The following is a 27,682-nucleotide window of genomic DNA, read 5'->3' on the forward strand; positions in this document are numbered from 1 at the left end:
AGTCGGGCTCCCGGGAGGGAGGAGAGGAGGGAGAGGAGGAGGGACGGAGCGCCGCGGGGCGGGCGGGGCGGCGCCGGACTACAAGTCCCAGCGAGCGGCGGGCGCCGCAGCGAGGTGCCGAGCTCCTCCGCGCCGCCAGGTACCGGGCTGCGGCTGCCGGGGGCGGCCGCCGGGGCGGAGCGCGTTTGCGGCGGGGCCGCTCTCGGGGCCGGTGGCACCGCGGCGCTCCGGGACGCCGAGCGGGGCCGGGGGTGCGGGCGGCGCGGGGCGAGGCTGGGCGGCCGCGGGGGGCCGTTCGTCGGGCCCCGTTCCTCGGCGCGGGGAGGCTGAAGGCGTGCGTCGGCCTCGGGGCCTCGCGCGGGGCTCCGGGTGCGCGGGCGGCCCCGGCGCTCGGCCTCGGCCGTGTGGGCTCCGGGTCGGCCGGCGCCGTGGCCGCGCCTCGCGTCCGCCTCGGCAGCCGGAGCGAACTCCGCCGGGCGCTGCGGTGCCTCAGCGGGCTGCTCCGAGCCCGTGGCCGCGCGAGCACGGCCTCCTCTAGCGCTGCCGAAAGTGCGGGCTTGCGGCTTGACCCTGCCGTAGCATAAATGGTCAAAGCACGGGGTAAATGTCAAGCCCGAGCGAGGAAAGCGGGCTGCGCTCAGGCTATCTCTGACGGTACGTTGGGCATCCCTGAAATAGAACGATCTATATGGGCTGTGCGAGCTGCCTGCGCTATTTTAGGTGTTACTGAACCTCACGGCCGGCATCTTTTGGGAGCCGGGGAGCGAGGCAGGCGCACGGTAGGGATCTGCCGTGTGCGGGGTGACGAGGAAAGGGCTGAGCGGGGCGGGGGGCAGCCGGGACGGCCGCGGGTTTGGGTGCGGAGGGGAAGCTCTGCGCCGAGCGGTGCGGCCGAGCTGTGGTTTGGGTGCCGTGCTGAATGCTGGCGGCTTTCTGTCCCGAACGAAACGTTTTCGCAGCCAATTGTTAGGCTCGAGAGTAGCGAATAAAGCCGCTGAAAGATCCGGGTGTGCAAAGCGTGGCTGTTGTTTTTTTTTTTTTCTGTCCGCCCCTCCGTCGGTCCGAATCGCCGCACCAGATTTGGAAGGTGTGCTGGGAGGGAAACGAGCGAATTGTTTTCTGGTGATCTCAGCCGCCGATGTTCCGTGCTGAAGGAGTGCCGGGAGGCACACGCTGGGGCAGCTGGAGGGAAGGCTGCTCCGAGCTGGCTGTGCTCGGCACCACGAGCGATCTGTCGGGGCTCCGCACTCGAAGAACGCGGGGATGTGCGAGGCTCCAGCGGCACAACGCCTCTCGCTGCCGGGGAGCGGGGGAGGTGTTGAAGGACGTCCGCGGCTGTTCCTCCGCCAGCAGACTCGGGATCTTCCACTTGTGCTCGGCTGTTCCGCCCGGTGCAGCATTGGGTTGTGGTTGTGTGCGGCTGTTGGTGCACCGCGTGCTTGGAAGCACACCTGGGTGTGCAATGCTGTGCATGGCTGCAGGTGCTCTGCAGGGACCCCTCACAACCACTGGACAGCACCCACTGCTTTGCCATCAAAGATTCAAGCTGAACTTTTTGGTGCTGTGAAATCACACCTTTCGATCTGCTCCGAACATCAGCTGTTGCGTTGGGTCAGTTTGGGGTGCCAGGTTTGCCCAGTGTGCCGCCTCCTGCAGCGTGTGCCCATCTGGCTCTACCATATCCGTATTTCTTTGCTTTATAGCTGAGATTCCTGTTGCCCAAGGTGGGAGATCACAAGTGTGTTTTGTGTGGCTGCATGCCACAATGCTGGGATCGCAGCTTTTGGGGTTCCTCTCCCTCCCTGGCTGTGCCCTCTGTTATCCTTATACTGAACAACTCTAAGAACTGTCCAAAGCCAGGTGTGTTAGTTCTCCTGCTAAGAAGTTCTCATAGTAGGGAGCCCCTAAGGATTGCTTTACTCTTCACACACTTTTCTCTGTGTATAGCCGGTGTGTGTCAGTTTGGTCCGATGAACAGCAGCAAGAAGCAAGATGGGTTATGCATCTGTTTGCTTGGAAAGGACTCCTGTCTCCAGGGCAAAGGTGATGGATCTGAAGCACAGCCATGAACTCAGGTGTTGTTACCCAGCACCACCCCTGGGTGTGTGTGAGCTGGCAGCTTTGTTGTCAGGGATGAGCTCTCGAAAAACTTTTCCTGGTAGGTTCAGCCTTGAGTAATTGTAATTGTAGGAAATAACATTGCAACACTGTTTGCTGCGGAGTAAACATCGCTTCTCGCAGCCTAAGCAGGGCTGTGGGCTGCTGCTGTGCAGGGCCAGGTGACTCCTTGGGATGTGTCACTGTTGTTTCCTGTATTCCCATGACAGCTTGATGATGAAGCTGCTTCTGGTAGTGACGGACCAGTGGTGGCCTGCTCTGTGGGGAGGTTTCCATGGCAAGCATCTCCAGCTGGCTTCAAGGGGAAGAAGAATCATAGAAAGGCCTGGGTTGAAAAGGACCACAATGCTCATCCAGTTCCAACCCCCTGCTGTGTGCAGGGTCACCAACCAGCAGACCAGGCTGCCCAGAGCCACATCCAGCCTGGCCTTGAATGCCTGCAGGGATGGGGCATCCACAGCCTCCTTGGGCAACCTGTTCCAGTGCCTCACCACCCTCTGAGTGAAATTTCCCTGATCTTTCACAATAAAAGTAGTGGTGTGGAACCAGGAGTTGGACCTGGTGTTCGTTATGGGTCCCTTCCAACTGGGGATATTCTATGAGAAGTGAACTGCTTTGTAAAAAAAGCTTTGTCTGCCCCAGGAGGAGCTCTGGCAATGTTGGCACTGCTGGTGAAATGTGCTCCAACTTCAGGAGCCTCCTCCAGCATGGCCGAGCCAAGGAGTGGCTTTGAGGAAAATAAACCTGCGTTGGTTGGGTTTTTCAGCGATGGCTGAAGAACAGTTACGGGTATTTCTTCAGAATCACCTAAAAAGTGACTTTGGTGGTCTCTATGGAAACTCTTCTGTCGCTTTGTGGAGGACTTGTAGGACAGCTGCTGCCTGGCTTTGAGGAACAGAAAGGCATTACAAGGTGGAATCTGAAGAAGTGGCTCTGCAGGAGGGACGTCTTGACCTGACTGGCTTGCAGGGGAGCTTGGCTCAGGCTTGGCCTGTGTCCTTTGGTTATCAGTTTCACCCTGGCTCCTTCCCCAGCTTTGAGGAGCCGGAGATAAGGCATGAGCGTGGTGCTGGGCCGTGTGGGCACCAGGGCTGTGAGCTGCGGCCCTGCTTGCCTGGTGGGCCTGGGGCCGCCTGGCTCTGCACCACAGGGCTGCTTCAGGAGGAGCGTTCCCCTCGTGCAAACTTAACCACTTTCCAAAAAAAAAAAAAAAAAAGCAGGCTGAGAAAACGTGTGGGGATTTTAGTCATCGTTCTGAAGCGTCTGCACATTTCTTCGCCTTCTGCAAATGCTAAAATTGAGCGTGGGGGGAGCATGCTAAGTCTGGGGAGCGGAAGCCGAGCAATTAAAAAGGGGATTTTCTTTGGGCTGTTTGAAACGCTGACAGGTTCTCCTCTCATGGCTGTTTTTCAGCTGTGGACAAACCGCTAAGTGACAGAGGTGCTGTCTCACAAGTGCCTGGGCAGGGCTGTGCTCCGAATCCTTGGGTCCTGGGTGAACCTCTGCAGAAATCCGCCCCGCTGAACGCCCCGAGAGCTGCTCCGAGCCACCTGCTTGCAGTGTGAGTTATCATCATAGCTGATGTGCACAGCTACGTACGGCAGGGGGAAGGGGCTTATCCTGATGCTGAGTGATCAGCACGTGTGAGTGCTGCTGTTGCAGTGCACACTCCTATTGGGGACTCTGTTGCTTTTGGAGGGAGGTGTGCTTTTGGGGTTTTTTTGGATTGGTTGTCACCCTTGTGGTGTGTTTCTTTTTTTTTTTTTTTGCTTTTTTTCCCTCCTCTGGCATTTCTCATAACTGTTCCAAAGACCACACTCTTCCCCCAGCTCTGTTCTTTTTCACCTTCGTAGTTGGCTCTGGCTGTGTGCATTCGTTCATGCAGACAAATTGTTCTGGCACGTACATCGTGTGTACATCACTGGGGCATGGCTGGCACACAGCGCTCGCTGCCTTCACAACAACCTCAACCTCTTGGCTTGTGCTGCCTGCACAGCCGCCCCGAGCTTTCTGTGTGCGAGGGCATCTCTGCTTGCTCTCCTCGCTTTGCTCGAGTTACGGTACCCGCGCTGCATCTCCTTTCCAAGGAGAGAGCAAGACCATCTTCAGCTGGATGAAGTGAGTGCGCAGATGAGTGAGGGCGCAGCAATGTGACCTTCATAGCTGGCATTCAAGGAAAGCGGGGAGACCCGGGAGATAGACGGTGTTATTTTAGCATGATGCCTTCGTTACAGAGCCAGGTGACGTCTGCCCGGCATGCCGACGGCCTGAGAAGCATGAGGCTGTGGTGCTGGGAGCCCTGAGGAGCGCCGGGCTCACAGGAGGGATGTTACGGTGGGCTGTGCACCTGGAAGGCGGGCCGCGCAGGGTGAACCACGCGGCCGTGGCTGTGGGACACAAGGTGTACTCCTTCGGTGGGTATTGCTCTGGAGAGGACTATGAGACGCTGCGGCAGATCGACGTCCACGTTTTTAATGCAGGTAAACGTGGGGTGTAAAGGGGCGGTGTGCTCAGTTATCGGTTCTCTTGCGCGCTGTTGTTTAATGCATTCCGCTCTGTTCTGTGCTGACTGCGGCTCGGTGGAGGTTTTCCATTCAGGCAGCAGCCAGCTGGTTGGTATCACACAGGTTTGCACCGTGCTAAGCAAAGCAGCCAGGGTCCGTCTTGCAGAGGACCCAGTACGTATCTGAGGGCTGATTCGAACCGTGGCAGTGCTGGGAGAGGCTGCATTCCTTGATTCAGTGCTCTTTGAACTGGAGAGACTGAGCTGGTCCACAAAGTGCTCCCCTATAATTAGGCTGAAAAATTGCACAGGTGCTTGGATGAGCCCAGCTGACAACCAAGGGCTGGTTGCTCTGCATGCTGCCCAGTCTGCAACCTCTCCTAATATGCAGACTAGTTTGCTGCAAGGTACAAAGAATGCACTGCTCTAAATCTGGCTTTGGGGAAGGCAGCGGCATGTGCAGTGGTGGATAAAATGGTTCTGTGGGGTTGTTGAGGTGAACTGCTCATGGTGTGGAAGGGAACGTAGCTCAGGAACTCCTGACTGAAGACATTCATCTCTGGCCAGAGAGACTGGGCTCTCGCAGTCAGGATAGTTGAAAATGGCATCAGAGCTCTTGTGGGGAGCACATTCTTACCCTGCCCAAAGGAATGCTCTCGTATTGCCTTTCCTGTTTACCACTCCCAGGTATTAAAGAGTCATGGTGCTGTGGCCACTGCCTGGGAGGTGCTGCTGGCTTCCCAAGCCCTTGCTGAGTTAGTGCTGTTGGGATTAAGTGCCAAAGCCAAAGTACTGGGTTTTGAGTGATCTCTCTCAATGATATGAAGAGGAAGACCATGTTTTAGGTAGGGAACATCCTGTTTGGCTAGAGTTTGGCTGTACTTCCCCCCCTGCCCTTCCTGCCTCAGAGGTGGACACTCGTCTCTCGAGGTGCCTGATCCTTTTCCTTTGGTAAGGATGGCCACGTAATGCTTGCTGTGACTCCTGCACTGTCATTACGCCCTGTAATGCATGTTGGTTGCCCTGCCTACTACTGAATGTGACATGCAGGCTTCAGGAAGGAGAGCCTGTAATCACAAGACACTCCTGTTTGTACCTCAAGATCAGCAGGGAGAGCTGAGGTGTGGATGGGGATAAGGGAGACACGGCTGTCTGCTCCAAAGTTTGGTTTTACTTTTTTTTGTCTTGTTCTTATTATTTTAATAACAATTACTGTTGTTTCTACAAAGCTACTGTGTTGTTTTTCTTAGACTGTGCTTCCAAAGTCCAAATGATGCCTTCTCACCTTGCCCTGCAGTGAATTATTCCTGTGCTGCCCATTCCTTCTGCTTTGAGCATCTTCTTCAAAAACATCACTAGCCTGAAGTAGTGTCCGCATTCGTTATCACCTTCCCCCTTCTTTTCTTTCCTGTTTTGGGAGGGTGTATGTGGTGGTTTTGTGTGTTGGGGGGGTGTCTGCTTGTGTGCTGTACCTTCCCTCCTGGTTCAGTATGAGCAAGAGCAGAAATTTCTTTGATGTGGTAATGCAGAACCATAGCTATTTCTGTCCAGATTCCTCCAGTCCTCTGTGCTTCCTGCAGTCTTGCCTGAACAGTGGACCTGTGGAAAGCAGTGCTTCCATATTTCTTAGCCACCTACTATTCAGGGTCGGGCACAGCTCTGTCTTGCTTGCTAGACTGCTTCTGCATCTTATTGTGCAGGGGGAAAACAGAGCCGTCGGGCTTTCTGCTTTCATGAATGCTCGCTTGCCCACGATGGGTTGACGGGTGAGCCTGCACAGTGGGCTTAACGCAGGCTCTAACTTGTACTTCCAGTGTCCCTGCGCTGGATCAAGCTGCCTCCAGTGTGGACAAACAGCCGTGATCAAGTGAGAGAGGTGCCCTACATGAGATATGGGCACTCAGCAGTGCTCATCGACGACATTGTCTACATATGGGGAGGCCGCAACGACACGGAGGGTGCCTGCAACGTGCTCTATGCCTTTGATGTCAGTAAGTTCCACCTCCTTACTCATCCTCATCACAGCTGCCCGTGGTGAGACCTTTTCTCTGCCCCACTGTGCTGCTGCCCAGCTTGTTCTCCTGCCTCCGGTCCCTACAAAGTGGCAGTGTAGAGCAAACAGGGCAGATGAGGAATTGGTGCTGCTGGATGATTCAGCAGGGTGGCAAGTGCATCTGCACACCTGACTCTCTGTGAAAGCCTTGGAATAGAAATTAATGAAGTTCTCTGACAGACAAATGATTTTCAATTTTTTTTTGTCAGCTTTGTACGCTCTCAGTGATAGTAGCTATAACTGAAGAGCTCTTTCTGATGTACTCCTTAGCTGTCTCGAGGATTGTTGTTGCTTTCCAGGGAACTGGTTCTTTCTGAAAGCGTGAAGCAGAGTGAGGAATCAAGTGCTGACGTGGCTGAGGACAGAATGGAGAAATAAGGGCAGGCTTGAGCCAGATTAGATAAATCCGAAGGATAAAGTCCTTGGGATTTCAAATTGTTTTCTTCATTATGCTCTTGTTCCTCACAGGTGTTTCAGAGACTGGGTGGACAGGAGTGTCAGGGAAGGAGGGGGGTACATCTGGATTCTGGGGCAAGTTCATTTAAATACTAGTGACAAGTGCTTGCTGCTTGGTCATGAGTTCCCTTTGTTGCCAGAAGTCTCGAAGCCTGGAGCTGCTCTCTGGGCACAGGGTTTTCCCCCTTCTCGTGGTACGTGCAGCCAGGAAGCCACAGCAGATTGCCTTCTACGCAGAAGCCTTGCAGTGGGAGCTGCCTGGTGTCCCTGCCAATTCCAGCACTTTAGCATTAAGTGCAAATTAACTGAAAAGGCCAGCCCTAAGTCCTAGTCCAAACCCTGCGCAGCTGTCTGTACACACAGTGCCTGTCCCCTGCCAATCCTGGAAAGTGTGGCTGGCACTCCTCCGACTGTGGTGTGAGCTCTATTGTATCCATTGCATCAGGCTGGATAAGTCCTGGCTGAGTGCAGTTTTGTCGTTTGGAGATGGAGGCACTGAGCTGACCGTGAGGCAAGGTCTCTTCCATCTAATTTGACGCATTATGCCTGGGCAAGCTCTTGCTGCTGCCATGTGACTTGGGCTTGGAAGCAGCCCTGTGAAGGATGGGAACTCAATAGCTGTTGCAGCTTTCTTGCTAGCTGCCTGCCCAGGATTTTGTTGACCTTGCATACCCCTCTGTGTGGTTCCAGCTAGAGCCTAGGTGGACTGCTGTGGTCATGGGCCAAGTTCAGAGGAGTTATCCTCACGAAGAATGTTGCTTTGGCTCCAGCTTTACCACTTTCTGAAATAAGTACGGCTCTTGGCAGCTTGCAGTATTTCAGGGGGACATCTCCTTCTGCCTCGAGGCTTATCTGTGCCTCTCTGTGGGCTCATGGGACAGGTGCCTGTTTGTGCTTGGCAGGGAGTTGCTGGCACGGCTCCACGTTGCCCTGCATGGAGAACGGCTCTGGCTGGATTTCAAGTCCTCCTTTAACTCGGTTCTTGGGACGTGTGGGCTGAGGGCTGAATCCAGCTTGTGTAGGTGTATGGGGAGCGGTGGTAAGGGGACTGTGAAGGGTGGAGGGTGGGGAAATCCCCCCTTGGAGAGGGGGTGCAGATGTGACGAGGAGCAGATAAGAGAGGGAGAGCTGCAGAGGTGAAGATGTGCACTGCAGCTCTGTTGACATGATAAGCTTGTGGTTCAGTCACTTCTGGCTGTGTTTTTGAGCGCTAGCTCTCTTCAATTAATTAGTTAGCATCTCCAAGCTGTGAGGTCACTTGGGCCATTTAGAGTGATTTCTTCACTGTAGTTGAAACTGTAAAGGCAAAGTTGATAAACTGTAGAATCATAGAATATCGTGAGTTGCAAGAGATCCATAAAGAACACTGAATCCAACTCCTGGCTCCATGCAGCACCACCTGAAAATCAGACCCCCAAGCTCCCTGAGCTCCGGCATCGGGGCCGTGCCCACTGCCCTGGGCAGCCTGTGCCATGCCCACCACCTCTGGGGCACAGCCTTTCCCTCACCCCCACCTGCCCTCCCCTGACACAGCTCCGTGCCGTTCCCTCAGCCCTGTCGCTGTACAGACAGCAGAGCTCTGCTCCCTGGGAGAGCTGCAGCTGCCATCAGGCCTCCCATCAGCTCTGCTTTGGGCCATGCGAAACGGGGACTCTGGCCTTCTATGGTGGAGTAACAGCATTGATAGACTAAGGAAGGGCAACTGATATCATCCACTTTGACATGGTCTGGCCCCATATCCTTATCTCTAAATTAGAGAGAGGTGGATTTGAAGGCTGGACTCTTCAGTGCATAAAGAATTGGCTGGATGGTTGTAGCCATAGGGTTGTGGTCAATGGCTCTACATGTAGGTGGAGGCCAATCACAAACAGTGACCCCCAGGGATCTGTCTTGGTATTGATTCTCTTCAACATTTTTATCAATGACTGAGACTGTGGGATTGAATGTACCCTCAGCAAGCTTCCTGGTAACACTTAGCAGAGTGATGCACTCAGTACAACAGAAGGAAGGGATGCCATCCAGAGGGACATGAACAGGCTTTGAAAAGTGGGCCCATGAGAACTTAATGAGGTTCGATAAGACCAAGTGCAAGGTGTTGCCCTTGGGTCGGGGCAGTCCTAGATACGAGTACAGGGAGATGAACTATTTGAGAGGGATTTGAGGCTGGCCCTCCTGGCTGCCTGGGCACACTGCTGGCTCATGTTCAACTTGCTGCCAACCAAGACTCCCAGATCCCTTTCGGCTCCCAGTGTCTCACCCCCAGCCTGTTTGTACAGCCAGGGTTGCCCCTTCCCAGGTGCAGAATCCATCTCTTGTCATGTGGTTGGTGATTGCCCAGCTCTCTAATGCATCTAGATCTCTGTGAGGCCTCTCTGCCCTCAGCAGAGTCAATAGCATCATCAGCAAACTTGCTCAAAACACATTCTAGTCCTACATTCAAATAATTTATGAAGATGTTAAAGAGATCCGGCCCTAAAATGAAGCCCTGAGCAACCCTGCTAGTGGCTGGATGCAGCCTGATGCAACCCTGTTTACTATAACCCTTTGATCTGATCTGCCAGCCAATTGCTCACCCACTGCATTATGTTTTTGTCTAGCTCTATGCTGGACATTACATCAAAAGGCTTCCTTTGGTCAACTCAGTGGATAACCTTGCCATGAAAGGAGATCAAATTTGTTAAACAGAACGTTCCCCTTGTGAACCCATGTTGGCTGTGAGCCAATGACCACATTGTCCTTTAGGTGTTTTCCAATAACTTTCAGCATAATCTCCATAGTTTTACCGGCACTGAAGTGATGTTGACAGCCCTGTAATTACCAAGGTCTTATTTCTTGCCTTTCTTGAGAGTTGCTACAGTCCTTGCCAGCTTCCAGTCTCTTGCACCTCTTGCAAAGCCTACTTGTGAGTCAATACAAATAACATTGCTCAAGCAGTGCTGTACTAATCACATGTAGAACTTGAGCTGTTTGTCAGGCTGGACATTGGCTGTGCCCCAGAGCTGAGGACCTCTGTTGCTGTGCCCTCTGGGGAAGCTCAGGTAGGCAGCCTCACTTGGAGAAGCTTGCTGAAGAAGCAGGTGCTGTGGGTGAAATAAGGATTTCTGCCTAGAAATGAGGGGAATGGCTGCGAAGAGCTCTCCCATCCCGACATCTACTGTACTTTCTTAGCATTGCCTCCTGTTTTATTTCAGACACGCACAAGTGGTTCACGCCAAAGGTGTCTGGAATGGTCCCAGGAGCAAGAGACGGGCACTCAGCTTGTGTCCTGGCAAAGAGCATGTTTATCTTTGGAGGCTATGAACAGCTGGTGAGTAATCTCAAACACTTATTTGGCAATCCCCTGGGAAAGAGGGTATTCCTACCCAGGACATTAGCAGAGGCAGGGGATGTGGGCATATTTATATTCACAGTTGCCTTCATTTTATAACTCGACAAAGTTATGAGCCTAACCTGGATAATCAGCGCCATAATTTTTCAGAGGAGGTGGTTGGTAGGTCTGTGAAAGGGGCAGATTTTTTGTTTGCTTTCCCAAAGCATACAGAGTTAAAATATGTTATATTTTATGGCGCATTTCTCCAACAAATTTAGATAAATATATAGCAATTATAACAAATATATTTTAATTTAGCTAAGGAACACCCAAGAAATGCACTGCTTCCAACGTCTGTAGTGCTGTTATGAAGTTTTGTCCCCATGTGGTGCGTGCTCCCTGTACTCTGTACCTCTTCTCATGCCTTGCTGAGCCTCTCCAGCAAGCACCTGTCCTTCCTGTAAGAAGGACAGAGATCATCCTGCACTGCCAGTGGGCTTAACACCCCTTTAAGTAAATCCTTATGCTCTCAACTTACAAGAGTAAATATCACTTCAGACTATCACCAGACTCAAGGAAAGTTGTACCACGTTGTTTGGATGAAAGCTGGGGCTGTTATGGCAGTGCCTTGGTTATTCTCCCGGCTTTCCGAGTTCTCTAGCACGTTAAGCCCATGATCTTGATTGCAGCTCTACAAACGTGGGTTGTTTTTAACCAAGGCCAAACAAGCCTGCCTTCTTGGTTTTGCTGCCATCTCCCTTGTCTGGAGGAGCAGAAGTCTGTTCTATTTGTGTGAGTGCAAGCTCTACTCAGCTGCAAGCTGCAGATTAGTTCTGTGGGATCCTCACCTGTATTTACTCTTGGGTGTTGAGTTTCCTTAAAGTAATCCTAGCTCCTACCTCTCATTGCATGGCCTTAGCAGAGGCAGTTTCTCCACCTTCTTCTGTTGCGGCACGGAGTGGAGGTAAAATTCTGCTGTGTGCAGGTCTTGGTGGTAGGAGCCAAGCTCTGAATAAATGGGAAGGTTGCAGGAGAGAAGGAACAGCTTTAAGGAGGGGTGAGCTTTACCTCCTTCTTGTTAAGTGCTGCTTGCTTGGATGTTTTGGAGCAAGCACCGCATCTGCTAGGAAGTGCTGGGTCCAAAGGAGTGATGTGAGTCTCTAGGATAGCTGCCTTGGTCTGGTGTCACCAGGCTTCTCAGTGCTTTGGTAACCAGGCTGCGCTGCTGTCTTCCAGGCTGACTGCTTTTCAAACGACATCCATAAATTGGACACCACAAACATGATGTGGACCTTAATCTCTGCCAAGGTCAGTGTTGGTTTTTATTCTGGTTTGTGGAGAAAGTCTTGGTTGTGCTGTTCTCTGGGGTAGATGCACATGCTTGTCTCCCAGCTCCTGTTTGGTGTGGCTGGGATCTGCAGAAGTTCTCCACGAGAAGGCAGCCACGACAATTTGCCTATCAAGAGGTGTCACCTCCGTGGGTAACTTGCACTGTCTCTCTTGCTGTTTTAAACTGTCCCTGCAGGGTACACCAGCTCGCTGGAGAGACTTCCATTCAGCTACCATCATTGGAACAAAGATGTATGTATTTGGGGGCAGGGCTGATCGTTTTGGACCATTTCACTCCAACAACGAGATCTACTGTAACCGCATAAAAGTGTTTGATACAGAAACAAACTCCTGGCTGGACTCCCCTCCCACTCCAGTGCTTCCTGAAGGCCGCCGGAGCCATTCAGCATGTGAGTGTGGGGCTGCTGGGAGAGGAGAACGTGGAAAGGAGTTCCCACCCATAGCACGAGGGTGTCTACTCCGCTGGGTGGAAGTGTGGGACAGTGAGGGGTGCTCAGAGCCTGGTTTCTGTGGAGAGCTGCAGCCCGTAGCAAAGCCTTGTGTGCAGCCTTGTGTGTGAAAGTGATATAAGCTAAAATGGGCAGCGAGCATTGCTTTGCTTTGTGTTTGGTGTTGGGACCTGGGTGGCATGCTGATGTCTGTTTTTACTCCCCACAGTCAGCTACAATGGGGAGCTCTATGTATTTGGTGGCTACAACGCACGCCTGAACAGACACTTCCACGATCTCTGGAAATTCAATCCAGGTATTTACGCTTCTAACTTGTTGCAGTGATGGTGCTCGAGGCTCTCGTGTGTGAGTGCTCAGATGAACGTACACTCCAAGGGCTTGCGTGAGGGAAATGGCTGCCATGACAACATAGACAGAAACTTGCTGTGCTCAGAGCCCCTGTTCCTCCTCAAACTCTCCAGCTCCCATTAGAAAAAGGAAATGTTGCTGAAAGGTGCTTATTTGGAAGGCGCTTGGAAAAAACTTTGGTTTGTTCCTTAACACACAGAACTGATGGCAGAAAAGAAAGTATGGGGTTAGTGGAGCCCAGACATTAACTGGGGAAGCCACTCAGCTTAACTGCAGCATCACCACAGCATGCTCTGTTGGTACCGTGTCAGCTTGGTGGTTCTTGATCTGGTACCCAACTATCAGTCAGCTGTAAGATGTTTTGGAGTCAACAATCCATGAGATGTGATTCGATTGCTAATCACTTTGCAGAGCGAAGCCTTATAAGAATTGTGGTTATGGGGGAGCAGCCAGCTTGCTGTTCCCCAGCTGACCTGTGATCTAGTGTGAGAGCTGCTGAAAGTTTTGGTGCTTTACGTTTGTGATTAATCAGCCCCAGCATCGTTGCCATAGAGAGCAGCAGGGGCAGAGGCTGCTGTCCTCTCTGCCTGGTTCAGTCTCCCTTCTGCCGCAGCCAGCCTGCCCCAGCTCGAGGATGCTCTGCGTTCTCCGTGGCTGCCAACAGATGGAGCTGGTCCCTGGGCTTCCACTCCAGATCGGGCCCTCGCTGACGAAGGAGAGCTGACCGCTCCTGCACTTCTGCCTGCGCAGCTCCCTGCGGTGTTAAACCTGCTGCTTTCCGCGGCCCCTGGGCTCGAGCTTTGTAGCAGAAAGGCCTGGTTTTGTCACAGTGGCTGCAGGGAGAACCTGCAACTCCTGTCCAGAGCTCTGAGGGCCGTGCCTGGCGTCAAAGCAACCCTCCATCAACAACCCGATGGGAGTGCACTGTTCTGCCTCCAGCAAAGAAGAGGTGGACGGGAGGGTGCATGTTGGCTGATTGGTATCTGTGGGGCCTCTGTTTTTTTTTATTTATTTCTTCTGTGGTTTGTTTAATTCCATAACCTGCTTATACCTACGTCTTGGTCAGGGCTTTGTGACAAGCTGGTGCATTCTCTCATCCCTGTCCCTTCGCTTAGTTTCCCTTTCATGGAGGAAGATTGAGCCCAAGGGGAAAGGCCCATGTCCTCGACGCCGGCAGTGCTGCTGCAGAGTAGGGGACAAAATCATCCTCTTTGGAGGCACCAGGTGAGTTGTAGGGAGCCAACGGTGTGGCTTTGGGGAAAGGTTTGCCATTCCCTTCAGCACAGTTTCCTTCCGTGCTGTAGTCAGCTTCGCTTTGTAGCCGCATGGCAACTGTCCATCTAACTTCAAGTGTGACAAATTACACACGTCATAGCTCCTCTGGAAAAAGCAAAGGGGAAACTGAAGTTGTGGTGTTAACTTGTAAAGCACCTGATGACAAGTCTTATTCTCCAAGCAAGACAGGTAGCCTGGTCTGCTGTGCTGAAGCAGACTTCAGACTGATTTATTCTCCATTACATGCTGCCCTGCTTCTCCCTCCAGAATTTTTCCTTCATTGGCAGGACTGGTGTCTGCTGAGCTGCAGAGACATGTCAGCTCAGCCAGGAGCTGTTTGAGCCATTCACACAAAGTGGTATTCCCTTCTGTGTATCAGTGTTCCTTAGCAAAATTTCCATTCGGAGAAGGGACCCAGTGTTAAGGATTTAGCTGTCAAACACTGGAGTTGGTACTGTCAGGATGGAGGGCAGCTGGATGTGGCCAACAGCCTTAGCAGCTGCTAAAAGGAAGGAAGTAGCCCATCACCAGGACATGCTCTGCGCTGTCTGAAATGACAGATTGCAGCTCTGGAGCACAGGCCTGTTTGCCAGCATTTACCTTGCACAAACATCTGAAATGCTTTCAGCCCTCCAAATGATTTGGAAAGATTTGAGACTTTCTCTGGGACACTGGTAGTGGCTTTTTGGGGAGAAGCTGGGGGCAGAGGACAAGACAGGGCAGTTGATGGGCTGATGTAAACAACATCTGATGAAGAAAGGGCCTTCAGCTGCAGAAGAGCTTGGCAGTGGTATGCCTGTGTGGGTATGAGGGGAGCCTGCAGTACATGGTGAGGTGCTGAGTTTATCCAGGCTCCCCACAGATACCAGCTGCTGCTCTGTGTAGCAGAAGGCTTGATAGCAGCTCTGGATGCTCTCAGGTGCTGCAGTCTTTGGTAGATAGTGCAGCAGCTGAACTTGGGTGTTAAAACTCAGCTGTCCTAATGAACACTAGCAAACCACAGTAAATTTGACACCAGTTTTTCGGAGGCCAGTCCACCTCTGCCAGACAGACTGGCAGCAGCTTGTCTTTTCCACTGACCAACTTTTTGCCTTGTTCTTCCTGCAAGGTTCATCCATACCAGGCTGGGGTAGGAAAAACTGCTGGTGGCTAGGAATGTAGCCTGTCTGGATGGAGGGGCAGCCCTTCAGGCTGGGGTGGGGGCTGTGCTGGCTTCCTGTAATGGTTATCAGGTGTGTTCTGGAGCCGGCTGGCAAGATAAGAAATTTTCCAGGAAGTCGTTGTAAATGGAGAACTCCCTGCGGTCTGCCTGCTGACCTGTGCTCCCCTGCTGGGGAAGGGGAGGGGAGCATATGGATGTGGGGGATTCAGTGGTGCCTTGCAGGATCAGCCAGGCAACGGTGTCAGGCATGGCCAGGCAAACCCCTTTGTGTCCTGCCCTCCCTGACAAGGATTCACTGCACCAGAGGCTGTTCAGGAGTTCTTCTGCAGGTGCTTGCTGCTGCATCACCCGTGTGCTTCTTTTTGCTTTGCAGTCCTGCCCAGAGCTCCATCCTGTTGCCTATCTGTGGTTTTTCATTAAGGCCAGCAGCAATCCTGTTGTTTGTATCCCATTTCAGTGACAGGGAAGCCATGTGGCACTAAGCTCAGTGCTGCTAGCTGTGTCCCAGGCTTGGTCCCCTCCCAAACACCAGCACTTCACAAACAGAGACCATTCACAAAGGGAGAATGAAGAGGAGATGGAGTACCATAAGTCGGAGTTTAGCTGTATGGGTGCTGATCCAGGTTTGCCTTGGGGCTGCTCTATCCTGACCTGGCTTAGAAAAGCCTGGCTTGGTGAGGGAGAGTAAACAGTTCTGCTGGGTTCTGGCTGGTTCCCTGTGTACTGGGAGCTGCAGCACTCCTGGTCTTGAACTGCAGGCTTTCCCCAGCTGCTTGCAGTTGGGTGATAAAGCCATGAGCGCACTGCGCTGCCTGCTGGCTTCTCTTTGGAAGATAAGGGATGCCCTAGGTCTTCCTGTGACGTGGATGTGAGATTAGATTGTGGTGTTCTTGTATCCAGGCAGATGGGACTTATCAGCAGCAGGTCTTCTCTGCCAGCAGCAAGCTGTGCCTCGTATTTGTGTGGGGGTGCTGAGGAGTGGGGACACAGGTGCTGCCTTACCTCCTGTCTGACGTGAAGCTTGGTGGGTTATAGGTGGACAGCCAGCAACACTGCAGTGAGAATCACTGCATGAGGTCCCAGCTAAGCAATAAGAATGTACTGAACTGCCTTGTGGCAAGCCAAAGAATGACTCATAACACCTTTCCTTTCTTGCAAGTTCTCCAAACAGCCATCGGTGCTTGGGCAAAGCACTAATGCTCCAGTACAGGCTGGTCTGTCTGTGCTGGGGGACGCGGTGACCCATCTCTCAAGTGGCTTTGGCTGCTCCATCAAGACCACAAAGGCAGAGAACCTCAACTGAGGCTGCCTGTTGTTCCCTGGCCATACCTGAAATCACAGCTTCCCATTGGTACCCCAGGAATGACATCAGATGGGAGCACGGCTCAGCTGCAGTCTCTTGAAACTGCTGCCCCATTTTGACACAGCCAAGCAGCTGTGGATGGAGCCAGCAGTAATTTCTGCAGTCAGACTGAGAGATGTCTGTGCCTGCACTGCTGTGCAGGTGTCTCCTAGCTGCCGTCTCTACCTTTCTCATACATCTCAATGGCCGTGCTGAAATGATTGCAGCAGATCTTTCCTGTGTGAGAACTGGAGCCATGAACTCTGCCACGGCTGTGCAGAATCTGATTCAAACCTTGTGCTGTTGTGCTTGGCACACAGCTTCAGCCTGAACTGCAGGGAGCCCAAAAGTAGTCCAGCTGCAGGCTGGGGCAGTGGAACACATGCTAGCTAATAAAATAGGATGTCTGCCTGGCTGCAGGTTGCTAATTTGTGGAGAACTTGTGCTAATGCAACAAGTGCATATGGCTTTTGCAGAAAAAAAGAGCTGCTGCCAAGCCAAGAGGAGACCTCAGTGGCTGCTTCAGTTGTTCATTCTGAGCTGCTACCTTCACTCTTCTGTAGAAAACTGCAACAAAGCGTCTTCCATAATGCACTCAAAGAAAGCTGCTTGGCTTACCACACTCCAGCAGTGCTGGGGTGGTTTGGTACACTGCATGCTTGCTCTGTCCCCAGCAGCATCAGTGCTCTTGAGAGCTTATAGGCAGGAGAGTCCGTGGCATGACTCACAAGCAGCACACTGCGTTGCAGTCTGCAGGTGTTCTGTGCAACCTTGGGAAGCTGGAATTGAGGTGGACAGCAAGAGCAGAGCATCCCTGGAAATAGGTTGTGGCTCCCATGCCCTGTAGTCTTGCAGTACAACTAGAGAGCCTCACCGAAAGCCCACTTGGATGTCTAGCTTGATCTTGCCTACCTCAATGGTAGCACTACTCTTTGGACTGTGCATTGTGCCACTGAGTGGTGTCTGAATTGTCCTAGGTGAGCTGGCTGACCTCATACTTCCCATTGGGTGCCTTTGCTTGGCTGTGCATTGAAGCTGGCCCAAGGTCTTTGAAAAGGCATGGTATGGACTGTATCTTGCTGCACTGCATTGCATTTGGGCTGGCCTTTGCCTGCCCAGGCACCTTGATCTGTTTGTTTTCTAACACATTCTGGGGCAGACTCACATGATACAGCATCGCTGTGAACTCTGCATCCAGGGGATGCCAGCCCGTTTGCTGCAGAGCAGCCCACAGGCTCGTTTTGTTGCACAGAGCTGCGCCAGCACACTTGCATTCAGGAGCACTTGTAGCATCTCATCTCCAGCCTGCTCAGAGTTGTCCTCTTAAGAACCCCTTGGAGGGTTCCAGGCAGGCTGAGTTCAGTCCTGGACTTGCACAGCCCTTGGGGAGCCTAAAGAACTGCAATTGCTATGCAAGTGTTTTGGCACTGCTTGATGAGCTTTGTTTGGCTTCTGCAGCCCATCTCCGGAGGAGGGCATGGGCGATGAATTCGACCTGATGGATCACTCAGATCTCTACATCCTCGACTTCAGTACGTGAGTGCTCCCTGCACGGTGTGTGCCTTTTGCCACCAGGTGCCTCGTTGAGAAGCACCGTTTCCTGTGGCGTTGATTGCCTGATGCCCTGATCCCCCATAGTGCCCAGATGAGGACTGCTGTGGCTAATCGCCCTCTATCCACAGGCCCTAGCCTAAAGACGTTGTGTAAGCTAGCAGTGATCCAGTACAGCCTGGACCAGTCCTGCCTTCCCCACGACATCAGGTACTGTAGGCCTTGCATTGGAGCTCACCCATGCGTGCTCCATGGGGCGCTCCAGCCCTGGTTGCTGCATTCATGCTGCTTCTAATTGTGCCCTGCTGTTGTGTTACAGATGGGAGCTCTCGGCCATGACAACGAACAGCACCATCAGCCGCCCCATCGTTTCCTCGCAGGGCTGATGCTGGCTCAGCCTTCTACCACCCTGTACTCACCCCTCCACACACTGACCTCTTGCTCCACTGCCTGCATGAATTTTTAGCCCTTTCAAGCAAGGAACCTATGTGAGCTCCGTTTGTCTTGCCCCAGCCAGGCCTCCTTGGGCCCTTGTTACATTCAGGGCAGCATGGGTGTGCAGGCAGAGCATGCCCCTGGGGAAGAAATCTGCGTGCCCCAGCAGCACAGTGGTGAACCCCCCTCCTCGCCTGAAGAGCTGCAGCCGCACTGGCCTGGTGCCCTGCCAGTAAGGGCCTGAATTGACTCCTGCCACCAGCCCCAGGCTTGGAACTATTCCTGTGCTGCCTCGTAATCATGATGACGTTTGTGCCTGCACCCATTGGTGCTGAGCTGCCCCGAGCACTGGCTTGCAGGCCCAGGGTGGAGCTGAGCCCCTGCACCCAACATGGGGACTCTGCTGCCTGGCTCAGGTTGTAACAGAGTGACCAGTGGGCGTTTTATAAACACTGAGGTGGAAGTAGCTTTTTTGCTGCTCTGTGTGTCCAAATTGGGGCAGCTATGCTGGGTGGGAGGTATGGGAGGAGAGGGCAGTGGCTCAGCCAGCTGCAAGCTCTCCATGCCTGGTGGGAGCTGGGGCCAGCAGGAAGAGTTGGCCTGAGCCACAACGTAGCTGCCTCCTGGGAGAGTGACAGCAAGGGTGAATGGGAGGGAGCTGGTGAGCATTACCCAGGCCTTGCTGCCTCAAGGTGGGTGGATGCAGGGGTGAAACTGTGCTAACAATGCAGGAAAAGGTAGGAGAGTACTGTGGGCTTTTACTGGGATGCAGAAATCAGCTGACAGATGGTGATGGCTGTGTGCCATGAAATGCTGGAGCTTTTTGCTGCAGCATCCCCTTCCTCAGCACTGAAGCACCAAGCTTACTCTCCCTGCGAGGTGCTGGGCACCAGGAAACATGCACAGACCGCCCTGACTTGGTGCATCAGTCAGCACAATGCTGAGCACAGAAGTACCCCAAAATGCTCGTCTCTGTGAATGGCTTCTCCAAGGAGAATAACAAGCTTGGGGACTCTGAGCAGAGGCTGGAGGGGCTCAGTGCCCCGTGCCAGCTTCCTCTTAGAGGAAACATTTGGTGGGGAGAAAAAAAGGGTCTTGCTGGGGAGGGGAGGGAGTTTTTAGCGCTCTCTCCAAGGGGCCCTGCACACGCTGCAAGCTTCCATCCCGTGGTAGGAGCTAGTGCTGGGCTGCTAGCTGTGGGCCAGGAGCCGGATGGACACATGCCCTCCAGTGGGATCCCTGCACCCTTCATCATCACCCCCTCCTGAGCCACCGAGTTTGCTTTAAAGACCCCAGCTTCCTTTTATTGCTTCCCCTCTCAGATTGCAGCCGGCTGTGAGGGCTATTTTTAGCAGCCTGCCTTCTAAAAATAGCCCCAAGATGTTTGGAGTTGCGTCAGGAGGGGTACCTCTCCTCCGCACACCGGCTTGGCCCCTGCGCCCCAGGAGGCTACAAAAGGAGGCCAGGAGCAGCGGGGTCAGCAGGTTCAGACGCAGCCAGAGGCAAAGGCAGCAAGAAGCGCACTGCCGGCTCCAGGCATCCCAGTGCCGGCACCATGACCATCTTCTGCAGCCACTGCCACAGGCCGCTGCAGGCAGAGACGAGCTGCCTGCCCAGGAGGGCTGAGCAGGCGCACGGTGCCTCCAAGCCGTTCAGGTGAGCTCCCCTCCGCCCCTTACCTGCAAGGGGAGGCTGCGAGCGGCTCCTGGCCAGGGTGAGACCCAGCCAGGTGCAGGGGGTTTCTGCCAGCCTGGGACGCTGAGGCAAAGGATCTTGGAGGGGGCAGAGAGATTTTGGGAGGCTTGAATGAAGGCAGGTGCAACTTGCAGATCAAATGGGTTGCAGTTCATGATCTGGCACTGGGTGCGGTTTCTGCCCTAGTGGGGCTTGGTGGGGAGGTCATGTCACTCAGCTAGCTCCTAAAGCACGGGGCTGCAAACACCAGCAGTGTCTCCTGCTAGGCAGCCACACTGTCTGCTCTGTCTGCATCCACCAAAGGATTGCTATTCCTGAGAGACCTTGCATGGGGCACCAAACCGCCCCAGGGCCCAGTGTTCCCATAGCAGGAGATGGGGAACGCTGTCCCTTTTCCTGGGCAGGACTCCCCAAACAGTTGGCTTTGCAGATCAACCAAGAGTGCCTCCAAGGCACGTCGGGACCAGATCAATGTGGAGCTGCAAGCACTGCGCTCCCTGCTGCCCATCTCCACGCAGGAGAAGGAGCGGCTCTCCTACCTCCACACCATGGCCCTGGTGTGCCTCCGGCTTCGGGGAGCTCACCTCTTCCCTCCAGGTACCCATGGGCACTACTGTTCCTCTTTCATGGGCGCAGCTCTGCTCTGCATGGGGCGCTGCTCAGTCCCCTTTCAAAACACTGTTTCACACTCTGCTCCCCCCGCAGCCTCAGCTCCTCCCTCAGGACCGGTCCTTGCTGCAGAGCTGCTCTCCTTGCTTCCGGGGTTTCTGCTTGTGCTCTCAGCAGGCGGCAAGCTGGTCTACATCTCTGAGAACGTGTCTCAGATCCTGGGTCTCTCCATGGTAAGGGCTGGCCAATGTGGATTTGCAGTCACTGTTTCCCTGTGCCCATTGTGCATGGCACACTATCCTCATGAGAGGCTCTTGCACGGTGTTGGAGGGTTATAAGGTTGCAGTGTGCCAGCACACAGCCTGCTGGGGCCTGCCATGATAGCTCCTTCTATCAGGTGGAGCTTCTTGCCCACGGGGACACCATCTTCGACATTGTGGATGGGCGAGCATGGGAGGATGTACACAAGAAGCTTCTCCTTGCCCAGGAGCAGCCAGGCAGGGGTAAGGCTAGAGAGAACAGGAGTGCAGTGTGCTCATTGAGGTCTCCAGGCTGGGATCTCATAGGTGCTGCCCTGCTCTGGCTCTCTGTGGCTGAGGTCAGACCCAGCAAGTTGCCAGTGAGGGCGCTGAGGAGTCCCTAATCCACTCTCTGCAGAAATCTCCTTTGTCAGTGAGATGCGCACATCCAAGGCCTTCCGGCTGCAGCACGGGGGAAATCAGGCTGTGGCAGTACGTGGGCGCTTTGTGGTCCCACGTTGGCCGGCCTCCCCCTCCACCACAGCCTTCCTGGCCCTCTGCACCCCGGTTGCACAGCTGGATGCAGACCATGACACTGGTTCTCGGGACAACCTGTTTCAGAGCACACATGCCCTAGACATGAGGTTTATGGATGTCACAGAGAGGTGAGGGTGCCAGCCAGCTGTCCAGGACAGCCAGGATCATCTCCCTTCACAAAGGCTGGGTGTGGGATGCAGGCTGGACTCCACTCCTCTTGTCCTCTTCAGTGCCATCTACCACCTCGGCTACCTCAGAGAGGAACTGATTGGCCAGTCGTGGTACAGCCTCCTGCATCCTGAAGATGCTGATGTAGCAGCCGCTCAGCACAGGGCTGTGGGTGAGTATTATGCCCACACTCATATGTGTCTTCCTCTAGTCTTGTCTGGCTGCTTAGGACGGCCAAAACAAAGTGAACGGAGTCCCGCTCCCTGTAAAGAGCATGAAGCAGAAGGCTAGTTTTATGTCCCATACACTGACCACGTGGGTTTGCCTCGAGCCCTGCCTTTGTGAGAGGCTGCAAACCTGACCGTCGTCTGCAGCTTCTCGCTGGGGCTGCCGCTGGGGCTGCATCGGGGCCAGCCGCGCCCCGCCACCCGCTGACCCCGCCGCTTCCCCGCAGCGTTGGGTGCCGGGGCCGCGCCGGGGCCCGTCGTGCTGCGCGTGCTCCGCAGGGACCGCACCTGGGCCTGGCTCCGCGTGTCGGCGCGACGCGGAGGCCGCTGCATCACCTGCACCAGCCGCGGCCTCAGGTGAGGGTTCAGGGAGGGAGGAGGCCGGCGGGACGCGGGAGGCCGACATCGGCTCCCGGTCCCCGCGCGCCGCCCCTCACAGCCGCGTCCCGCTAAGCAGGGAGGAAGAGGCGGCCTACTTGCGCTCCCGGCAGCGCGGCCCGCCGCCGCTCTGCCTGGCTCCGGCGCCACCGCCCGCCGCCTCCCCGCCGGAAGAGGGACTCGGCCTGCTGGCCGCACAGCTCCGCGCCCTGGCCGACAGCCTCTCGCCGCCCGCCGCCTACACCGGGACGGAGGCCCGCTCCTACGGCCGGCCGCAGCCGGACGCCGCCCTGGCTCTGGCCCGTCTCCTAGGCGACGCGCTGGAAGCTTCCGGGTCGCACACGGCGCATGCGCGCGGCGCGCCGCTCCTCCACCAATAAACGTCCGTTCTGCCTTCCTTTCTGTCTCGCTGCGCGTGCGCCGCTTCCGCGGGTTCTCCGCCGGTGGGGCGGGCGGCCATGAGGCGGGCGGGAGCGGCGGAGGGGCGCCGCGTGAGGAGCGACGGCAGCGGGGCGAGCGGGAAGGAGACGGGCCCAGAGCCGGGAGGTGAGGCGCTGCGCCCATCGCCGAGTCCGGACGGGGGAAGCTGTGCTGCGGAAATGGCGTCCGAGCGCAGCGGGGCTCCCGCCGGGGCGGTGGTTGAGGCTCCCGGGGCTGCGTCTGTACCCGGGGCTGCTGGGCGGAGGGAGGGGAGCCTCTTCCGGAGCGGGGATCCGCGGGGTTTAACGAGGCGGAGCGGTTTCCTTCTGCCGGACGGGCGCGGGGGGCCGGCAGCGCTGTTTGTGCCGCTCGTCTCCTGCTCCGGGCCAGAAAGTGCCTCCGGGCAGCCGTGAGAAGCCGCTCCGTTCAGCTGTGCGTCGATCTCCTCCAGATGAGGCTGACCTGTCGTTGGAAGAACGGCTGCGAATGCAGAGCGCGGCCGGAACGAGAGAGTGCCGGCAGCTGAGCGGCGGGAAGAAAGCAGCAACGCCTGGCAGGGCTCCGGTGAAGCAGCAGCTGAACAAAAAGGGGTAAAGGTGTTCCTCGTGTCCGGCAGGATGTGCCTGTGTGCTCTCGGTGTGCTCCAGAAGCAGTGCTGGCAGCTCCTCGCCGTGCTGACGTTGCTTTGGAGCTGGCGTAGATCTCTGATGCGCTGTACAGCTGTGCCCTTCATTGCAGTGCTTTATTTGGGAGCGATCTGTCAGTGCTGCTGAGCTCTCAGTGCTCTGTCGTGCTCGCATCCCCAGCTGTCTGCCGTTGTCTGGTGCTTAAAGCAGTACTCAGTTCCCATGTACTCTTTTAACCCAGAAGCATGGTGAGCTTCTCCTTGAAGCTGTGATCAATTGTATTTTACTTGTACCTCTCCAGCCCTGCTGCTTTCTGAACCTCTTGTGGCTTCTCAGTGTTTTCTGCCCTGCTCCCATAGCTGCAGTTGCAGGGTCAGCTGATTGTCTGGAATCTCATTCATCCTTTTGCTATCCCCTTGCTATCCTTGTCATCCCCTCCGTGGCTCATTGTTGATGTTCCTTTCTTTCCCCTCTGCAGTACTTGCAGTCACAGGCTCTGTCCCGTTCTCAGTGCTCTTTACACTTCCAGTTCATGTACTCTGCAGGTGCTATTAATGTGGTGTCTGTGAAGTGAATTCAGTGTAACAGAACCTAACTGATTTCTAGCAGTCCTCCTCGGGCCTCCTCCATTAACATTTGTCGAACCATTACCCTTTATTTGCAGTACTTAGCAGTTCTTAATCCTCAGACTCGCATCCAAACGATTTGATCAGGTTTCCTCTGTTACTGTGGCGTTCCCTAACCTATTTCTGAATGTATCTTTCCTCTGCTTTAAACAGTTGACTGGAAAAATGTTTCTACTTTACGTTCTACCCAGTAGTCTGGGGGATTTTGTATAGTGTGCTGTCTTCACACTGCACCTCTATTTCTGCTACTCTATTTGCATAATTCTGCTTTTATTACTTAATTTCCTTAATCTTTTCAGCACTGCACCACTGTAAATCCCAGATGCTGATTCTTTCATGGTTTTTATTATGGAATTGAACTTCTTAAAAAAGCACTTAAGGGAAATCCCTGGGAGCTCAGCTGTTTTTAGTAGTGGTTTGTAAAGCTGACTCAAGCATTGCACAGGGGTGCAGCCTCATGAGAAGATGTGAAAATAAGCTGAACATTGCTTTAAGTGGGATTTGGAAGACTTACTTACTGCTGCATGGTTGTTTATGCTCCTCACCCCAGTGCTGCTGTATTGCTGAGTGTGGGTGTAATGCCAGGACTCAGTGATTTACACATCTTTGTTTCTGATAACTTATCTGATGTAGTGATAAATCACTGATGCAGCTTTAGGATGGGGAGAGTAATGCTCTGTCCTGTCACCTTATATCATCTTGCTTTTACACCTGAAGCATCATGCTCTCAAAGGTTGTGTTGCAAGAAGGACTCATTCCCTTAATTCCTTTCCACCACCCGTCCTGATTCAGCGTGAAGTCTCCTTTGGAATAAGTACCGTAAGCTGCATGACCCTTATTCTTGGGGTCTGATTTCTCCTTTACCTGAGTTATGGTATGCATTCTCACTGATCTTGATCATACTAGAACCGGCCTGCTCTTGTGACTACCCAGGTCAGTGAGAAATTCCCAACTTCGGTCTCACTTCTCAGCGTATCGCTCAAGAGCGCATGAGCTGGGCAAGGAACAGAAGAGGGTCATTATGTGATGTGTGAAAACATGGAGATAGGAATAATTATTCACTGATACCACTGTACAGTGATAGGTTTTCACTTGGTACAGTGAGGTTTTGATGCTTTGGAGCTAAATTAAAGCATGCAGATGTTTTCTGTAGGATTAATTCAGTTAGATGTTTATGGGTGAGTTGGTTGTAGTGGCCACATCTGGCTTTTGATACCTACAGCCTCCATGAAGTCTGGTGTTTTGTCACTGTGTTAATGATCTCTAGAGGGTCTGTCTGACCTTCTGAGATGTTAGTCTGGGACTCCTTCTGCCCTCTGCTTCTTACAAGTATGCTTTTTCCCTCTTTCAGGCCAGTGGAGACGTCTGCCAAGAAACCCATGCCTTTTCTGCGACAAGTTGTCCCTGTTACAAAGAAGGTGGGTGCTCCTTTACCCCACTTCAGGCACTGACTGTGTTTAGTGATGCTGAGGGGCACAGATGTGATGATGGTGCTGTGGAAGGAGGCAAAGGCTGTTTGTGGAGGATAGGTCTTGGCTAGCAGCCTGCTGAACACAGATGATGGTAGCGTGTCTCTGGGGAGAGCAGAAGATGGGGTGCAGGAGGGGCTGCTGCTTTGACCTTAACTTGGCCCTTTGAGAATAAGCAGGATATTAAGAGAGTAATCTGGCTCTGGCTCTGACTCTTGCCTCTGCCTTCAGGTCCACAGAGACCCTCGATTTGATGACCTGTCTGGAGAGTATAACCCTGAAATATTTATGAAGACGTACAGCTTCCTGGACACCATCAAGAAGCAGGAGAAGGAAGTAATGCCTTGTGCCTGTCCTTGGCCAGAAGAAACTTGTTTGGCAGGGCTGGCCCCCGCAGAAGCCTTTTGCAGTGGAGCTGGCAGGCAGGCAGTGACGCAGCTTTCTGCTCTCTTCTCCAGATGGTTCAGAAGCAGCTGAAAAAATGCCGGAATATGGAACAGAAGGAGAAACTGCAGCAGCTCCTGAACCGCATGGTGAGTTTGGTGCAGCATCCCCTCTATTAGGCAATGCACTGATAGAGATGATGTGTGACCTGAAGTCTGCCTAGACACTTGCTGACATGGGCCATCCGTTCTGTACAGACACAGCAAGAACAGGCACAGAAAAAACAGCAAAAACGGAGGGAAAGGGAGCTGACTTTGAAGAGACAACAACGGGAGCTGGCCAAGCAGGGAAAGAAACCCTTCTTCCTAAAGAAGTGTAAGTATATGGTGTGAACATATTGCAGGAAGACCTGGAGGAGGGTACCGCTGACAGCAGTGCAAGCTCTGGAGATGAGCTGTCCATAAGCTTGGAGCTGTGGAGGGACTCTGGTGCTGGCACTCAAGTGACAAGCCAAGCCTGGAGCCCAGCAGGAGGAAGCAAGAAGGTGTGTGGAGATAACTCAGGCTTGGATCTAATACCTTGCTCCTCTTTCATTCACAGCTGAGAAACGGAAATTGGAGCTAGCAGAGAAGTATGCAGAGCTAAAGAGGAGTGGAAAGCTGGAGAGCTTCCTGAACAAGAAAAGGAAGAGGAATGCTGTCAAAGATAAGCGCCGTTTGCCCACACAGAAGAACTTGTGACTGCTGCACAGACATGCTGTTACCTGGAGAGGTGGTGCTGGTGCTGGGATTCACTCTGGCCAGGCCTGGAAGATGGCAGCCTCTCTTTTCATTTTCTGCCTTCCGCTGTACAGTGATGCTGTTAGGCAGCGAAGTCTGAACTGGAAAATGTGCTTTCGGTAGCTGAAGAGACCCCTGCACTTGTGTTTTACATCATACCTGGGTGGTGACGAGTCTGTCATGCAGATGCATATGGTGCTGATCAGTTTCTGTCCTTTGTAGCTAGGAGAGCCCAGACTGTGCCCTGCACTTCTGGCTCTTCTCCATGTCTTACTGGGTCTCAATGAAAAGGGTATCAGGTGGGAGGGTAATGATCTGGTCTGCTCAGAGCTTGCTTCATATGGGTTTGCAGATGTACAGGGATAGAGGGCACTACCGTTCTGGACCTCTGTTCCACTGCTTCAAGTTCTCAAGGTGGAACTCCTTTTTCCTCCAGGAATCTTGCCTAGTTTTAGTCTGTGATCCTGTCTTGTTCTCAATGAAGTGCCTGGCTCTGTCTTGTTAAAAGCCTTGTAGTAGGTCTGGGAGGTAAGCAGGAAGAGGTGCTTCTAGGTCTCTTTGAAGCCTTCACTTCCCACGACTGAGTAAAAGCCTTCACCTCCCAGCACAGGTCTCCAGCCCCCGGCAGCTTTTGTACCCTCGACTGGAGGGAGCCCAGAGATCCAACGTCAGGCCCAGCTGGGTGGAGTGTCCAAATGTAGTCTGCTCAGAGCTGAGAAAGCAAGAGAGATCAGCATCCCTCTCTGGGGCTGCACCCTGGTGGAGTAGCCCATGGTGTGGCAGGCCTCCCCCACAGCCAGGGCGTGCAGCTGACTGTAGTCAGGCACTGCTGCCCAGGATCTCTCCAGTAGGGCAGCCCCTATCTCAGCCTGTTCTCTAAAGGGCCGTTAGCATTTCTACATAACATTGATTCTGTATAAAATAAATATTCGCTTTCCTTTACTCCCAGTGTCACTGCTGTTATAAGCAAAGGTGTTTGCTGCAGTTTGAACTTACAGGATGTGCTTCTCTCTGCCATTACAGCTGACCACCAACTCTGTTATTTCTCCTCGCTTCTAATGGCTAGATTTCAGTGGTTGTGCCAATGCAGAAGTGATGTTGATGTGATGCAGGTGCTATGAGCCAGACTCTGGTCAGCAAGGCAGATCACCACTGCCAAGCCTGCACGTAGCT

The 27,682-nt window shown here is 53.7% G+C and overlaps 3 protein-coding genes and 1 long non-coding RNA gene across 9 annotated transcripts; 3 read left to right on the top strand and 1 right to left on the bottom strand.

The window, feature by feature from the left end:
• KLHDC3 (kelch domain containing 3) lies at positions 1-18,818 on the top strand. 6 transcript variants are annotated; one of them, XR_014881803.1, is made up of 12 exons: positions 1-139; positions 3,532-3,679; positions 4,353-4,598; positions 6,436-6,612; positions 10,322-10,437; positions 11,677-11,748; positions 11,966-12,179; positions 12,448-12,534; positions 13,703-13,811; positions 17,825-17,920; positions 18,049-18,127; positions 18,237-18,396. XR_014881803.1 is itself a non-coding variant. In XM_085218689.1 (12 exons), the coding sequence occupies exons 3-12, from the start codon at positions 4,445-4,447 to the stop codon at positions 18,301-18,303; spliced, it is 1,149 nt and encodes a 382-aa protein (XP_085074815.1). In that variant the 5' UTR covers positions 1-139; positions 3,532-3,679; positions 4,353-4,444; the 3' UTR covers positions 18,304-18,818. The 6 variants fall into 6 exon arrangements, 5 of the variants coding, with proteins under 5 accessions (XP_085074815.1, XP_085074811.1, XP_085074813.1 ...); XM_085218689.1 differs by having other exon boundaries at positions 17,825-17,898; positions 18,237-18,818; XM_085218685.1 differs by lacking the exons at positions 13,703-13,811; positions 17,825-17,920; positions 18,049-18,127; positions 18,237-18,396 and adding an exon at positions 13,201-13,683 and having other exon boundaries at positions 2-139.
• Positions 10,728-22,443, bottom strand: LOC146544846 (uncharacterized). Its single transcript, XR_014881804.1, has 2 exons — positions 22,304-22,443; positions 10,728-21,863 (listed from the first exon to the last, which is right to left on the bottom strand). It is a non-coding gene; the product is annotated as an uncharacterized LOC146544846 (long non-coding RNA).
• NPAS4 (neuronal PAS domain protein 4) lies at positions 19,908-22,602 on the top strand. The gene is given in 7 exon segments (XM_085218693.1): positions 19,908-20,008; positions 20,478-20,889; positions 21,054-21,167; positions 21,169-21,560; positions 21,663-21,772; positions 22,055-22,184; positions 22,285-22,602. Coding segments are annotated over 7 exon segments (1,560 nt in total). The 3' UTR covers positions 22,586-22,602.
• Positions 22,592-27,451, top strand: RRP36 (ribosomal RNA processing 36). Its single transcript, XM_085218691.1, has 7 exons — positions 22,592-22,751; positions 23,077-23,215; positions 25,229-25,295; positions 25,578-25,682; positions 25,805-25,879; positions 25,988-26,105; positions 26,331-27,451. The coding sequence occupies exons 1-7, from the start codon at positions 22,664-22,666 to the stop codon at positions 26,468-26,470; spliced, it is 732 nt and encodes a 243-aa protein (XP_085074817.1). The 5' UTR covers positions 22,592-22,663; the 3' UTR covers positions 26,471-27,451.
• Positions 27,452-27,682: the final 231 nt, after the last annotated feature.

The sequence above is a fragment of the Meleagris gallopavo genome, chromosome 2 (genome assembly GCF_905368555.1).
Source record: "Meleagris gallopavo chromosome 2, MGAL_WU_HG_1.1, whole genome shotgun sequence".
In the NCBI taxonomy this organism is placed as follows: Eukaryota; Metazoa; Chordata; class Aves; order Galliformes; family Phasianidae; genus Meleagris; species Meleagris gallopavo.

What these genes read in the sequence shown, in the direction of transcription:
- KLHDC3 (XM_085218685.1), top strand. Translation starts at nt 4,445, where the DNA reads ATGTTACGGTGGGCTGTGCACCTGGAAGGCGGGCCGCGCAGGGTGAAC. An exon ending in TTGGAGGCTATGAACAGCTG is followed by an intron (nt 10,438 to 11,676) that starts GTGAGTAATCTC and finishes GCTGTCTTCCAG; the next exon opens with GCTGACTGCTTTTCAAACGA. An exon ending in CCGCCGGAGCCATTCAGCAT is followed by an intron (nt 12,180 to 12,447) that starts GTGAGTGTGGGG and finishes TACTCCCCACAG; the next exon opens with TCAGCTACAATGGGGAGCTC.
- RRP36 (XM_085218691.1), top strand. Translation starts at nt 22,664, where the DNA reads ATGAGGCGGGCGGGAGCGGCGGAGGGGCGCCGCGTGAGGAGCGACGGC. An exon ending in CAGCAGCTGAACAAAAAGGG is followed by an intron (nt 23,216 to 25,228) that starts GTAAAGGTGTTC and finishes TCCCTCTTTCAG; the next exon opens with GCCAGTGGAGACGTCTGCCA. An exon ending in TTGTCCCTGTTACAAAGAAG is followed by an intron (nt 25,296 to 25,577) that starts GTGGGTGCTCCT and finishes CTCTGCCTTCAG; the next exon opens with GTCCACAGAGACCCTCGATT.